We start from the raw sequence: 15,886 nt of genomic DNA, 5'->3' as shown, positions 1-15,886 counted from the left end.
AGGGGCTTATAAGAAGAGAAACCAGTCGCAGCAAAACAGAACTCTCGACAAACGCACGCCCTCTTTGCGCTTTACGTTTCTTTGGACCTGGATGGAATTCTCTTACTTTGCATCGCGGGACTGCGCTGCGGACCGGGCGAGGCGGCCCAATGGCCCCCCTGGGGTTGCTCTGCTCCCCTTCACACTCCCCTCCCGGCCCCGCCCCGCGATTGGCCGGCGCGCCCCGGGGCTGCCGCCGATTGGTGTTCGCCGGCCGGAGCCGCGGGGCTTAAAGAGGGGGCGGGGGCGCGCTGCCCAGCAGCTCTGCTATCCCCGCCGTGAGCCCTTAGCCGCTGAGCTCGCAGCCTCCCGCGCCAACCTCCGCCTCCAGTGTCCCGCCTCGGGCCGTCGCCCTCCAGCGACTCGCGAGCGTGGGAGACGTACCTGGGCAGGCACTGTCCAGCCCGGACCCAGGCACAGCCGTGAGGGGCGAGGCACGGGGACGAACTGGCGCCCACCATGGTAGCCACGTGCCTGCAGGTGGTGGGCTTCGTCACGAGCTTCGTGGGCTGGATCGGCGTCATCGTGACCACCTCCACCAATGACTGGGTGGTGACCTGCGGCTACACCATCCCCACCTGTCGCAAGCTGGACGAGCTGGGCTCCAAGGGGCTGTGGGCCGACTGCGTCATGGCCACGGGGCTGTACCACTGCAAGCCCCTGGTGGACATCCTCATCCTGCCGGGTAAGGACACGAGCTTGGCGGCGGCTCCCCAATCCTTATCCTCTGGGTAAAGAGCGGGATATTAGACGGCGGTCACAGAGACATTTTGGGGGCTTAAAGACCTTTGGGTTCGTTTTTGACATCCCTAGTCCCACATTGTTGTAGAAGAATTAGGCAGCCCCGAACTTAACTTCTCTAGGCCTCAGTATTCTTATTTGGAATTTGGGGTAAAGTGGCATTGTGGCCGGTGGTAACACTGGCCGAGTCACCTTGAGAATGAACAAACCGGAATATATAATAGGAACTGAGTCCGTATTAATTACTGCGGCCCCAGCCCGCATCCTTCCACCGTCCGCTTCCCAAAGTGCTTCCCGCTCCCGCCCGGCCTTCCCCGGGGCGCCGAGCCTTCGCGTTAGATTCCGCCCGCAGAGGTGAGAAGGAGCGTGTAACACAAGCGGACAGGAGAATCGAACCGGCTTAGGCTGAGTTTTCCGGTCCTCATAGGATGGGCGAAGCGCCCCATTCAGGTTAGAGCCCTCCTAGCTCTGTCCGCCCAGCCGCTGAGCGATTCACGTCCAAGGCGCTCTGGGCTGCTTGGTTTGGGAAATGACAGGTTGATTCCCGCACGTGCCCAGGGCCATCTCCGCTGCCCCCGCCCCTGCTGTGGGCGCGTCCGACCGCGGGGCTGCGGTGACGCCGGCTCCCGCACCGCGCCGCTGGGTTGGATAGGGACGAGCAGGGGCTCCTCGGAGGGCGGACTCCACTGGGGAGACACGGAGCGCTCCGCCGAGGGTCGCTCGCCGCCACCCCGCCAGCGTGCCTCAGAGTGGAAAGGGGAGCTAAAAATTGACAGCCTAACGCGGGCCAGGGGCCACATCTTCACATGTGTCCTGTGGAAACGTTCTGGGCGACAGTCTCAATTCAGATTCAAACCACGAGCCAGCTGGGCAATGGCGAGGTCGGGGGCACCCCCTTGGTTTTCTGCTGGAATCTCTGTCCTGCCCCAAAGGCATGTCCTTGTCCCGGTCTCTACAAGGTGGGCTTCTGCCCCCCAGCCTTCGTGGATTGTGCTCACTTAAAGGATTTTCCCGGTTTCCTCAAGATGGGGAGAAACTTGTCCCTGAAGCCGCCAGTCAGATAAAAGACTCTGCTCGCCCCTTAAGCCTCCTCCAAGCACCCCCTATTTCCAGTCCTCGCAGTCGGAATCTGAATCCCTCCTTCCTCCTCGCTGCCTAGTCCTTGGCTCTTATCCCCACAAAGGCACATTTTATCTTGTTTTTTGTTGATTGTTCGTGAGTGAAGTTCTCCCACTACGTTTTAAATTCCTTGAAGATAGAGATGGCGTCCTGTTAATTCTCTTTGCTTCCTCTTCTGGACCTGGCATGGCCTCTGGCACACAATAGCTGTGGGCAGTGCTTGCCTGGCTTGCCTTACACTATCCTTTACTTCATTTTGAACTTTCAGAAGGCCAGAGGTCAACGAACCCAGATCTAGACTCAGCTTTGGCTAATGCTGGTGTTGGCAGGCCCAGGCCAGCCTCCGGGATCCAGGACTCACAATCTGGGTGACGGGGGACAAATTGCTAGCATCAGGGAACCACGGTTGTCTTCTTTTGAAAAAGTTAAAATCAGATCAACCACCCATCTTTCACGATTATTTGAGGATTAAATGAGATAAGAAATGTAATCTCTTTTGAGATAGTAGATGCTTCATGAATGGTAGCTGTAGTATTTTACTAAAAGCTGGGCATGGTATTTGTAGGGATCTTTGAAGCATAAAATTACCTTTGCTTCCTTCTCCTGAAATTAACTTTACTGAGCATTCAGTGCCAAGTGGTTTGTTTTCAGAGAACAAAGGCTGTCCTCCAGAGGGGAGTGCATATTGGGGGAGTGGGGGGCGGTGCTAGTCCTTCCTGCCTTCCCCCTCCGTCACACTTTGGGTGGAGGCAGTAACAGTCCTCAGTCCCCATCTTTTGGTGTCCGGACATGGCCTTGGCACTGTAGCATGTGGACAGCCAGTGCCGTGGATTTCAGAACCTGCATTGCCAGTTGACTGCCTCCTTTGTGTGGGTGCCGGCTCTCTACAAGCCGCAGGGGCAGATGGCTGGGTCAGGGGATGGGCCTCAGACTTCCTGGAGCTCCTTTCTGGAGATCTTCAAGTCAGTAGATACTTGACTGATTATCTTTAATTCTGAAGGAGCTGAGATGGGCAGTGCTGGAAGAGGGCCCTTGTGAAGTCCGAATTCTGGTAAAATGTACCTTGCTAAGAGACAGCGTTGAAATTAGGACTTTGCACGTGAGGGTCCTGGTGTGTGAGGCGGATGCCGGGCTAGTTTAGTTTCCTGGCTTTGCTATGAACTCTGCCTCACCCAGGCCACTAGTACTAGTTCCTTCTGAGCAAAAAAGGGAGAGTAATAAATGCGCCCCCCCCCCCCTTTTTTAAGAGGAGGGAGAGTTTTAATGAGAAACATTACATTTAAAAGTGAAACAAATTTGTCTATGAAATTCTCCCAGTGTCTTGTCAGAGTTATTCTAAATAAATATGACACATATTGTAATCTGTTTCTTAATAAAGTTTTTACTTGGCATTTTACTTGACAGGATAAAGTTCATGTAGTTTTTCTCTACACTTCTGTTTTTCAGTTCTCTTTTTTTTTTTTGAGGCGGAGTCTCGCTCTGTCGCCCGGGCTGGAGTGCAGTGGCTGGATCTCAGCTCACTGCAAGCTCCGCCTCCCGGGTTTACCGCCATTCTCCTGCCTCAGCCTCCGAGTAGCTGGGACTACAGGCGCCCGCCACCTTGCCCAGCTAGTTTTTTGTATTTTTTAGTAGAGACGGGGTTCCTTGATTCGCAATTGTTTCCATGATCTGTTGTGGGCACTGTGTTAACTCCATGAATACCAAGGCAGGTGTCTGCCATCCAGGAACCCTGAGGGCTGGAGAGATGCCTTTTAAGCAATGATGGACAGCTGGGGAAGGATGCCCAGGGTACTGTGGGGGAGGCAGATGGCACCCAACCATTTAGGGGCAGGATCCATGAGGACAGCCTCTGGGGAGACAGCAAAGAGAGGAAGCCTGAATTTTAGCTTAATCTGGGTTAGGGCCACAGCCAATGTGAATGAAAGCACATGGTTAGGAGAAAATCACCTAGGACACCTGGAGATGAAAGCACTGCACTGAGACGGACAAAGAGCACCAATGATAACAATTAACCTTTTTTGAGGATTTGGTATAGGCACCGTTTTAAGCACTGCATAAATTAACTAATGTAATCTTCAGTAGAATTCTGTTAGAGAGATGCAGGTACTATTACATTATTATCAATACTTTATTTATTTATTTATTTATTTATTTTGAGAAAGAGTCTCGTTCTGTCACCCAGGCTGGAGTGCAGTGGCTCTATCTCAGCTCACTGCAACCTCCACCTCCCAGGTTCAAGTGATTCTCCTGCCTCAGCCTCCCCGAGTAACTGGGACTACAGGCGTACACCACCACACCAGGCTAATTTTTGTATTTTTAGTAGAGATAGAGTTTTGCCATGTTGGCCAGGCTGGTCTTGAACTCCTGACCTCAGAGGATTCACCTGCCTTGGCTTCCCAAAGTGCTGGGATTGTAGGTGTGAGCCACCGTGCCTGGCCTATTGTTACTTTATAGATGTGGAAAATAAGACATCATGGTTAAGTAACTTGCCCAGGGTCAGACAAGTAGAGCTATCAATAGCAGACTGGAACCAATAGAGGCCCTCACAGAATGATTCTTGGGAGATTTGAGTTTTCATCTGAACTTTCTCATGGGGATGTAATAATGTAAATGGACTCTTGGCCCCTCCATCCCGGAAACTTGGCCAAGTGGCCTAAACCAGGGGTCCCCATTTAGTCTCTCCAGCCTCCTTTTTTCTTGCTGAGTTGTTTTAAAAGTTGAAAAGTGCTTAGTGACCTTGGACAATACTAGCACCTTCTAAGTCCTGGAATGGGCCAAGAGGGAGGAAGGGAGATGGTGCTGAATTCCCCTAAGGCAGGACTCAGGAAGCAAGAGAACCCCGTGGTCTAACCTTTCCCATCTGCTCTCTTGTTCCCAGGCTACGTGCAGGCCTGCCGTGCCCTGATGATTGCTGCCTCAGTCCTGGGTCTGCCAGCCATTTTACTGCTGCTGACTGTTCTTCCCTGCATCCGGATGGGCCATGAGCCCGGTGTGGCTAAGTACAGGCGGGCCCAGCTGGCTGGTGTTTTGCTCATTCTGCTGGGTAAGACAGCTTTCTCAATGGTACCCCACCTATGAGGGAGCCTGATGAATCTCAGATCTTGTGGTTGCTGCTTCTCAAGTTCAAGAGAAATGTGAAGGGAAGCCAAGTGAACCCAGTGGGGGATGGACCCCCACAATCTGTATCCCTTTGTATTTTATGGGCAGTTTACATAGAGGGCTAAGTAATGTCTCTGGGAGTCACTGAACATGAAGATAAGTTTAAAAAGAGAAAGAGAAAGAGGATTTTGAAGGTAGGAAATACCTAAGGGAAAGACCTGAAAGACGGAAGCCTTCCAGTCTTCACAGTGGAATCCTTTTTGAACACCTATGCCCAGGTCCCACAGCAGATCAATTGAATCAGAATTTTCTGGGCATCAGGCCAGGCAAAGATATTTTTTGAAAGCTTCCCAGGTGATGCTTATGTGCAGGCAAGACTGAGAAACTCAGTTAATAAAGAAGGAGGCCGAGGTGGGCGGATCACCTGAGGTTGGAAGTTCGAGACCAGCCTGGCCAACATGGTGAGACCCCATCTCTACTAAAAATACAAAAATTAGCCAGGTATAGTGGTGCATGCCTGTAATCCCAGCTACTCGATAAGGGGCTGAGGCAGAAGAATCATTTGAACCCAGGAGGCAGAGGTTGCGGTGAGCTTAGATCGCTCTACCGCATTCCAGCCTGGGTGACAGAGTGCAACTCCAAAAAAAAAAAAAAAAAAAAAAAAAAAAAAAAAAAAAAAGAAAGAAAAAAGTAAAGAGGAAGGCAAGAGAAAAGTCAGGAGTTGAGGGTGGTTAGACCACCAGGTGATGGCTCCATCCTTTAACTCAGCAAGCCTTCCTTGAGCATATGGGCCAGGCACCATGGTAGGTACTGGGGTCACTGGGGAAAATAGGCCATCTTTGCTTTGAGTGTACTTGAACACCTCAATAGAATATGGTATGTATTCATGTAGAAAAGGTATACAGGCTGTGCATACACATAGGAAGACACCTAACCCGGACTGGATGAGTTTCCAGAGCAGAAGAACCCAGCAATAAGCCCTGAGACTTGAAGAGAAGGTGGGCTGGTCATGAATTGAGGGGAGGGACAGTCCAGGGACAGGAAACGGCCTGTGCTCATTTGGTTTTGCTGATTATACCTGCACATAGAGGGCTTCATTTAACAACCTGTGGAGGGTCCTTCTAGCTCTATTCTCGTCAGTGATTTCATTTCTCTCCATTTTTATCCCCTCAGATGCTAGTTTTATCAGCACATTCTAAATCCTAATAGACGATATGAATTTTAAGAACAACAACTCTTGTTGCAAAGTGCACGTATCAGTGAGAAGAAATTAGACTGGGTATGGGTTAGATATAAAATCATGTTCTTCTGAAACAAGGAGTTCATACCCCCAGATTGGCATAGCAGATGATGAATTTGAGGGGTAAGAATAGGCATCAGGATTCTGTGTGGGTTGACGCCACTTAGTGGTGGGTACCTCCCATCTGGAGGCCTCACACTCACAATGACACCAGTAAGGTGAGGGGACATGGAGGGGGGCACCATTTTCCAGGATTGCAAAGGGACGGAGGTTTGCAGGTTCTTGTGAAGCCACAGGTGTATGTGTGTGTGTGTGTGTGTTTATGTGTTAACAGGAGTGAAAAGACCACTGTAATTTCCAGAGAAAAATCTGAATGTGGAAATTTTGGTTCCAGCCACAAAGAATTTGTGTGCCAGTATCACACGGAACACACATCAGCATCCGGTGCTTTATCTGACTTACAGGGGCCCCCTCTTGCCCTGCTCTATGGAGGTCAGATCTGTGTGTCCAACTCCCTTTCCAACAGGAAAGTCAAAGCTCCACAAGTAAACTGGGTTTGCAGCATCCAGGTGAAACCCTTCTCCTAGACACTTGCTGTTTGTTACTTTCCTCACATTCTCACAGAAGTCCCAGAAGGTTCTCCTGGGCTCTGAGGATGGCAGAGCCAAAAGATGGGTCCGTTGTATTGGGTGCTCATGTTTAGAAATTCTGGCCTTCCGTATGAGTGTCACAGGTATCCGCAAGTAAGAGAACACACTAAAACAAACACACAAACCCTGGAAAAATAGAGGGATAAAAGCAAAGTATACATAGATAGCTTTAAAAAAAACTACCCTAAAAGCAGCCGGTAGTTTGAAACTTCCTAGCTGAATTTGTTTTTCTTTGTCTCCTAAAAGTGGGTTAATGTAGATAGTCAGAATCACAGAGGAAGAAATGAGGTGGGACTGGGGAGTGGGTGAGTGCCTCAGTCCTTGTTTGCCTGTCTGGAGTGAAACTATGGGGGAGGCAGGACATTGAGGGATCTGACCCCACCCAAGGAGGCTGCCCGTTTCCGGACACTCACTGGAGTCCCCTCATTGCACTTTTATGGCCTTGCATTTCCGATATTGTCTGCCTGCTTTGCTCCTATCAGGATTTATTTCTCAGTGGGTCACCACTGCCTTTGGGTTGGATGTTGTTTTCACTGGAACGAGCTAGCTCTGGAAATGTAAAGCTCATTGTCTCAGGCGTGGCACCTGCTGATCTCCTCTAGGTCTTCTCACCACGGAGCCCCAAGTGCCTTGTTTCCCCTGTTGGCAGTGGTGGGAGGAGCACGGGGAGTGAAGGCTCCCTTTGTGTTCCTCTGGACTGTTTTCTGCCACTCCCTCAGAGAAGCCAGCACTAGGCCTGGGCAGGGTCCTCAGGGTCACTGAATGGGGCTGGGCGAAAACCTCATTCGACTAAAGAAGATGAGGCATCCCCTGGCGTTCAGGGGCCTGGGAACTGGACACAGTATCACAGCTAGTCCTGGTATGGGAACTGTGAACACTGCTAATTAAAATCTGTTTTTTCTGACACTTGAAAATCTGTCATTATTTTTGTGAAACCTTAAAAAAATTATGTGTGTTGTACAGCGTTATCTTCTCAGCAGTTACATTTAATGGTGTGAGGATTTGGTTCCTGCTGTGGAGGAAGAAATAGGAGCCAGTTGTTTCTAAAGCCAGATGAGTAGCGCAGGAGCAGCAGGCTCTCAGATCTGTGGTGGATTTGAGGCCAATCTGTTTGTGGCTTTTCAAGAGTTCCTGCCAAGGCAGGAGGTGCCTATGCCCTGAATTGTTTGATCTTATCAGTTGGAATCAGATCCAACTGTGCTGAATCTGGAATCTACTACTTTCTGGCTGTGTGAACTAGGGCAGTTCCTTAATGTCTCTGGTCCCTTCCATAAAATGGGAACAATAACGCCTGCTTCTCAAGTTAGTAAAAACAGTGAAGTGATGTGTGAAAATTATTTAGCATAGGATCTGGCACATAGTAAGTGCTCAATAAATGGTTGCTATTATTTTTGTTATTGTTGGTTAGCTGGTTAAAAAAATACCCAGAGAGCAGCTGGGTATTCTTCCAATCATGTCTAATTTCCTTATTTTTATTTTTTTGTTTTTTGAGATGGAGCTTTGCTCTGTTGCTCAGGCTAGAGTACAGTGGCACAATCTTGGCTCACTGCAACTTCTGCCACGCGGGTTCAAGCGATTCTCCTGCCTCAGGCTCCTGACTAGCTGGGATTACTGGCATGTGCCACCATGCCTGGCTAATTTTTGTATTTTTTGTAGAGATGGAGTTTCACCATATTGGGCAGGCTGCTCTCAAACTCCTGAGCTGTAAGCCACCGCACCCGGCCAAGAAGGTCTTTAAGAACATTTTTATTGTGGAAAATATCAGACCTATGTAAAATTAGAGGAATAGTATAATAAACCCCCGTGAACCCAACCTCCTCAACAGTGATCAACTTATGACTATAATACATGCTTCATCTTTCCACTTCTCCATTTCTTCCAGTCTTTAGATTTTTTAAAGGAAATCTTAGCATATCAAGGAAGTATTTTTTGTTTTTGTTTTTGCTATTACTAATGTAAGAAGTCAAATAATTTAAATGACTTTAATGAAAATTTTGCTTTGTGTTAGAAATTGTTCTTTGGAAAGTTCTTTCAGGGTTGGGCGTGGTGACTCACACCTGTAATCCCAGCATTTTGGGAGGCTGAGGTGGGTGGATCACCTGAGGTCAGGAGTTCGAAACCAGCCTGACAACATGGAGAAACGCTGTCTCTACTTAAAATATAAAATTAGCTGGGCATGGTGGCACACGCCTGCATTCCCAGCCAGTCGGGAGGCTGAGGCAGGAGAATTACCTGAACCCAGGAGGCAGAGGTTGCAGTGAGCTGAGATTGCATCATTGCACTCCAGCCTGGGCAACAAGAGTGAAACTCCGTCTCAAAAAACAGAAAACAAAAAAACCAACCAAAAAACACAAAATACAAAAATTAGCCAGGTATGGCAGGTGCCTGTAATCCCAGCTACTTGGGAGGCTGAGGCACAAGAATTGCTTGAACCCACGTGGTGGAGTTTGTAGTGAGCTGAGATCATGCCACTGCACTCCAGCCTGGGCAACAGAGTGAGACCGTCTCAAAAAAAAAAAAAAAAAAAAAAGGCCTTTCAGTGGAAAGTGACAAAGCTTGAGAAAAGGTTCATTGGGGCTAGGCGTGGTATTTCACGCCTGTAATCTAGCACTTTGGAAGGGCAACATGGGCAGATTGCTTGAGCCCAGGAGTTCGAGACCAGCCTGGCCAACATGGCAAAACCCCATCTCTACTAAAAATACAAAAGTTAGGCCAGCCTGGTGGTATGCACCTGTGATCCAGCTACTCAGGAGGCTGAGGATCGATGCTCAGGAGAACGAGGCTGCAGTGAGTTGAGATTGCACCACTGCCCTCCAGCCTGGGTGACAGAGACCCTATCTAAAAAAAAAAAGAAAAAAAAAAGTAGGTTTATTGGAAGGAGGAAGAAATGTCAGTGCCCACTGATCTTGTCTTTCTCTGTCTCTTTGTCTGTCTGTCTGTCTGTCTCTCAGTTGTTACCTCCAAAGTCAAACACACCTGTATTGATTTTTTTTTAACTTTGTTTGTTTAACTCCATGTATTACCATGTGTCATCTCATCTCTAAAGAGATTAAAAGCCACACTTACATTTCCTTGCTTTAAAATGGACTTCTCAAATATTCTCCGTTTGGTCATGTCACCATCATTCTTAGTTTTTAACAAGGCATATCTTATCAATTAAATAATGTATTGTATTGCATTATTTGAAACTTGTTCTCAAAAGAGGCAAACAATTTTATTCTTTGAAGAGCAAGGAATCCTACTTAGGAGAGGACCAGGTTTAGATATATCTGTCTTTACATAGTGAAGCTTTCTTCTCCCTTCCCTTTCTCTCTCCTTCTCTTCCTCCTTCTCCTCCTTCTCATTTTTAGCTAAGAATATGCCTCAGTTTTACTTTCTGTTCTCCAACAACAAATGGTACCCCCCCACCTTGTGTAGTTAACTATTGCATCTTCTGAAGGCAGAAGAGGAGAAAGACTGAAAAATCTGAGTGCTAAAATTACTGTCTTGTTTTTAGAGACTTAATTTAAAAATACATTCTGATGATGTAAAAAGAAAAAGAACAAAAATTTCCTTTGTCTTTCTTCAATTTTCTTGACCTTACAGGTAACTGACTTTTTAGAAAAACATTTTCTTTATTTTTCCCAAATGACAGAGAGAACCATTCCAAACTCATCTTTTTGGGTTTGCAAATAAAAATAAATCTATCAGACCTTCTATGTCTTTAAGAAAGGCAATTTTTTTGGCCAGTTCTATTACTATTTCACATGTTTTTAAGTTAAGTAATGATTTGACTCGCGTTTTTAACTTTACTGGACAAAACATATCCCTTTCTTCCTTGAAACCATTGCTGAAATTGAGTAAATTCTCCTTTTTTAGTTTTTAAACATTTTTCATTTTGAGTTCAATTGAAGGTCACTGTTTTCAGTGAGCCTCTCATTTCCTTTCATGTTGTGTGGTAGTCTGTCATTTTTTAGTGGTTTTGATGTGATTCATCTTTGAGAGCCACAGGAATTCCACCCAGGGTTCATTTGTCTCCTAGGAAGTAAAGAGCCTGCTGGCACTCATTTGCCTTGTTTTGTGTGAATTATAAGAGAAGGAAATCTTTAATTAGAGGTCAATGATGAGCTTGCGACTTTAGGTGTGTTAAACTCACAATAAGATTTTATGTCTTTGGACCTCAGTTTTGGTGTGTATGAAGTGAAAGGTGGAATTGAAATGAGACTACTTCTCATCCATCCATCCATTCGTTCCCCCGTTCACTCATCCATCCCTATGGAGGTTCATTGTATGAAATGTTTAGACCTTTTTCTGATTTTTCCCTTTTTCTAATGATTTATATTGGAATAAAACCTAACAAAATCCCTAAAATACTCAAAACCAAGACTGATGGTTACTTTTGGGATATTGAGCCTACTTATTTCCCTGTGTGAAGATAATCTTGTTTTATTATTTGCTTAAGGGAATAATTAAATGAATTTAGAGGCAGTTTCTTGTCTTATTCTATAAAATCTAAACTAAACCTGAACGTTACGTTTACATTGGATGTGGGGAATGCTTTCCTGCACGTGTGTGCACATGTGCTGTATGTGTAAATACAGTATAGTTGAAAAATATAAAACTTGATTTGAACCCTGAGTTGTTTTGAGACCAGTTAATTGTTTATAGGAAAGATCAGTTAGCTTGAATCATATCAGTTGTTTGGGAATTAGAACTTTTTTCCCTACAGAATTCAGCTTTTCACTCCCCTTCTTTTTCTTCTAAACAAGTGTTTGGAAGCCCTTGCTAGGTTGCTGTTTTTGCCCGCAGCAAAATGAATGCCCACTTTTGAGGTTTGGGGCTGTGTAAGTAGATTGTGCATGCTATGGAAAATCTACGGTAGTTCTCTCTGGTTGAAACCCTCCAAAAGAGGATTTTAGTCCCCTGTTCTGACAGAGAAAAAGGTTTTTCTCTGTGTCTTGCTGAAAGTAGAGACTCTGATAATAGCCAAGCAATTCTCCAAGAGTGCCTGATTTGGAATCCATGTCAGAGAAGAGAAAGAAAAAGACTTTCCCTTGCATCTGAGGTTTGCAAAGTCCTGAGCTAGAAAGGGAGGTTTCAGGTACACATTGCTCTTCTTGAACATTCTAGTCACAGAAGGAAAATACATCTTCTCATGGTATCTCATATGAAAATATTACAGAAGCTGGCATGACTGTGCTTATTACTTTTTAAGAAAAAGGAAACATTAGCATATGGATAGATTGTAGCTGCTTTTTTTTTTTTTTTTTTTTTTTTTTTTTTTTAAACACAGAATCTTGCCCTGTTGCCCAGGCTGGAGTGCAGTGCTGAGATCTCCACTCACTGCATGCAACCTCTGCCTTCCGGGTTCAAGCAATTCTCCCTGCCTCAGCCTCCTAAGTAGCTGGGATTACAGTTGCCCACCATCCATGCCTGGCTGATTTTTGTATTTTTTAGTAGAGATGGGGTTTTGCCATGTTGGCCAGGCTGGTCTTGAACTCCTGACCTCAGGTGATCCGCCCACCTTGGCCTCCCAAAGTGCTGGGATTACAGGTGTGAGCCACCATGCCTGGCCAATTTTAGCTTCTTAGATAATCTATAAATAATTAATGGAGTGAATTTGGGCTGTTAGAAAGCCAATCTGGGCAATTCATAGCTTTTCAAATTAACTCTCTTCCTTCTGATTTCCTCTTGAGATCTATGCTTTTTAAGGATAGAGATCATATATTTTTATGTGTATCTATACCCAGCTTGTAGTAGTGGTTTAATCTATTGCCAATAAGAATCTACGTTACAAGCAACACAAATGCAATGAGACTGTTTAAAAGGTGTTTCAAAATGGGTAAGACCAATCCTTTTTTCCATTTAGAACTAATATACAAGGCTGTTAGATTTGATTGCTTATGTTAAATTATATTTCTTCTCTGCGGGCATAGAGAGTAAGTTAGAAAATCACTCACCGTGAGTAGAAATCAGAAAAAAGCTTGCTGAGTTTAATGTGATAAGGGTATCCTTGGTGGCAAACGTCACACTGGCAGTGCAGTATTCTTTCTTAATTTGTTGATGGAAACCTCATTGTTATTATTATCATTGTTATTATTTTTCTGTCTGCCAACTTTAATGTGTCATCTCAACTTAAAGAGGTTTGGAGTTACTTTGTCTAGAGCTGTGTTGTTCAGTACAGTAGCCACTAGCTACATGTGGCCATTTACATTAAAATTAGTGAAAATTCAAAATTCAGTTCTTCATCTCAGTAGTCTCATGACAAATGATCAATGGTCCCACATAACTTGTGGCTACTCCATTTGACAGTGCTGGTCTAGAGATTTGAAAAAAATATAAAAAAGTCTTTATAGCCTCTTGCCTGCCCATGTTTTGTTACTTTGCTTATAAAGAGGTGAAAAACTACATGATGTATAAGCTGTTTCTTATTTTACTCTATAAAATCAAAACCAAAATGAAGATTAGATTGATTGGTGCAAAACCAAAAGTAAAGTTCTACCATTTTGACCCCTGAATGGGTGAGTTTTTCTACTCCAAGGACTATTCATTTGTGTGTTGGGATTTTGTGATTGTGAACAGCGTAACACAAACTTGAACCTTTATCTGGTACTCCATTTTCATCTAGCAACATTCACCACAACAGAGAAATTTCATACCTTCTCCAGATCTTTGTAATGTGAATTGACCAAACTGAGAAAATAGAGTGGAAAATTGAGGTGGCTGCCATCTCGTTTCTCATTTTTGAATAGCTCAGATAATTCAGCCATTCAACTGGTCTACATTGAGCACATACTATTTGCCTCGTACCAAGGTAGACATAAGTAAGACATGGACCCTACCTTCAAGGAACTCAGAGAGCTTACAATGACACATAGATATGTAAAGTGATAATTATAATATAATTAGGTAAGTATATTAATTTTAGAATTATAACTAGATATGAAGTGTTGATATACAAGTAAATACAAATAAATATTTTTTGGACTTAAATGGTTTATTTCTAGGTCTTTACATTGGAATTATTTTGTTTCTGCCACCTGCTGAAAAAAATAAGGACCCAACAGTCAGCTTCTTCTACAGATGCCAACTGCTACATATTGGTTCAGTGTTGAGGGAGCAGAGCCATGTGTATGGAGCTTTTTGGAGCTGGTTGGAAGCCACAAGTGTGTGTATGTGGAGTGAGTGGGCCTGCCCACGTGCTTGGTGTGTGATGGGTGCGCCCAGTCACGGCCTCTCCATGTCTCTCCAGCTCTCTGCGCCATTGTTGCCACCATCTGGTTCCCTGTGTGCGCCCACCGTGAGACCACCATCGTGAGCTTTGGCTACTCCCTGTATGCAGGCTGGATTGGTGCTGTGCTGTGCCTCGTGGGTGGCTGTGTCATCCTCTGCTGCGCTGGAGATGCCCAGGCCTTTGGTGAAAACCGTTTCTACTACTCTTCGGGCTCTAGCTCCCCGACGCATGCCAAGAGTGCCCATGTATAAGAGGGCTGCCCGGCTGCCCACAGAGGTGCTGTAGATGCTGGGCTCAGGGCCCTAGGTTTGCTAGTCACAGTGTGGGGGAAGCCCACTCCTTTGCCAGGCTTTAAAGCCAAAGGTCTAGAAAAGCATCCTGTCTGGCATTTTGTAGTCTTAACTTCTCTCCCTTTCCCCCATCTTTTGGTTGCCTTTAAAGAAATCTCTAGCTCAGATAATGCCCGTACATTTTTTCTCATGGCATTGCCAAATATTAGCTCTTTTCTTGGGCATTCCTTTGCTGTTTATTAAAAAATATATTATATATATTTTGTTTCTTTTAATTTCAAATGTTTTGCAAACATCACTGAGTTAGGTGGGGGTGGGGAAGAGAAATACAAGACTTTTTTTTTTTTTTAAATAGGGCCTCACTCTGTTACTCAGGCTGGAGTGCCGTGGTGTGATCTCGGCTCACTGTAGCCTCAACCTCCCAGGCTCAAGTGATCCTCCTGCCTCAGCCTCCCAAGTAGCTGGGACTACAGGTGTCCACCACTACACTCAGCTAATTTTTAAGGTTTTTGTAGAGATGAGGGCTCACTGTGTTGCCCAGGTTGATCTAGAACTCCTGGACTCAAAGTATCTTCCCGCCTCGGCCTCCCAAAGTGTTGGGATTATAGGAGTGAGTCACCGCACCGGCCAAGACACTTTTCAAACTGATACAGCTGACAATGGGAGCCTCATAAAGATGGCTTTTGTTTCTTCCCTTCAAGGTCATTTACTTGTATGAGACAGAAAAAGATAGCAATAGGGACATGGGATGCGGGAGGGAGGGGAATAGTGGAACTTTCTTTCCATGGGAAACTTTCCCTTTTGTAAGCTGAGGGCCAAGGGTAGGGATATTTTTTAGTTTGTGATTTTACATTTATCTGTACATACTTTTTCAAGATTGATCGTTTTTATAACCATGATTTCCTGAAATTCTCAATTCATCAATATGAAGGAAATGAACCACATAGACTTTATGCAATAAATAACAGTGCAAGTGAGTATAACTTTAACTGATGTTCCACAAAACATTTTTGATTTCAGGTTTGTATGATGTAGTTTTTAATCCTACGTTTTCATATGCTTCAAACTAACACATTTTTAAAGCTTTCCCCCACTTTTCTCTCTATTTGCATTGTTAGCCATTTTGAAGTGATGTTGTTTAACATAAATTGTACTGTTGAATTTGGCTTTACGGGTGTAAACACTGATGGTATATATCAGTATCTGAGACCCCAAACTCTCCAAATACTGATGGTGCATTTTATTCTTTAAGTGAAATCTGTGCAATAAAATAACAGACTGTCTGCAAAACTGGCCTTCGATCTTCTGTTGTATCCAGAGGTATCATTATTGATTAAAAAAAAAGATCTCATTAATCTCTACTGGTAATTTATAGGTATTCAGTGATTTCAAAAACAAGTAATTCTGCATTGCCTTGAATAATTGAAAAGTTATATTTTATTCACTGTATCGTGGTAATTTGTGGTCATGAAAGCATAACCTCCGTGCTCTCTAG

The 15,886-nt window shown here is 45.0% G+C and overlaps 1 protein-coding gene across 2 annotated transcripts; it reads left to right on the top strand.

The window, feature by feature from the left end:
- The first annotated feature begins 272 nt into the window (after positions 1 to 272).
- CLDN11 (claudin 11) lies at positions 273 to 15,681 on the top strand. Of its 2 annotated transcripts, none has more exons than XM_010367812.2 (3): positions 273 to 724; positions 4,778 to 4,942; positions 14,120 to 15,681. In XM_010367812.2, exons 1-3 carry the CDS (start codon positions 499 to 501, stop codon positions 14,350 to 14,352), a joined length of 624 nt encoding a protein of 207 aa, XP_010366114.1. In that variant the 5' UTR covers positions 273 to 498; the 3' UTR covers positions 14,353 to 15,681. The 2 variants fall into 2 exon arrangements, with proteins under 2 accessions (XP_010366114.1, XP_010366791.1); XM_010368489.2 differs by lacking the exon at positions 273 to 724 and adding an exon at positions 2,657 to 2,768.
- The last annotated feature ends 205 nt before the right edge of the window (positions 15,682 to 15,886 follow it).

The sequence above is a fragment of the Rhinopithecus roxellana genome, chromosome 1 (assembly GCF_007565055.1).
Source record: "Rhinopithecus roxellana isolate Shanxi Qingling chromosome 1, ASM756505v1, whole genome shotgun sequence".
NCBI lineage: Eukaryota > Metazoa > Chordata > Mammalia > Primates > Cercopithecidae > Rhinopithecus > Rhinopithecus roxellana.
Note: the sequence above shows the minus strand (reverse complement) of the source record. Positions and strands in the feature narration are given on the sequence as shown.

Excerpts from the sequence above, each read along its gene's own strand:
- CLDN11 (XM_010367812.2), top strand. The coding sequence starts at position 499 with ATGGTAGCCACGTGCCTGCAGGTGGTGGGCTTCGTCACGAGCTTCGTG. Across the intron at positions 725-4,777 it reads GGACATCCTCATCCTGCCGG|GCTACGTGCAGGCCTGCCGT; the intron begins GTAAGGACACGA and ends TCTTGTTCCCAG. Across the intron at positions 4,943-14,119 it reads TGTTTTGCTCATTCTGCTGG|CTCTCTGCGCCATTGTTGCC; the intron begins GTAAGACAGCTT and ends ATGTCTCTCCAG.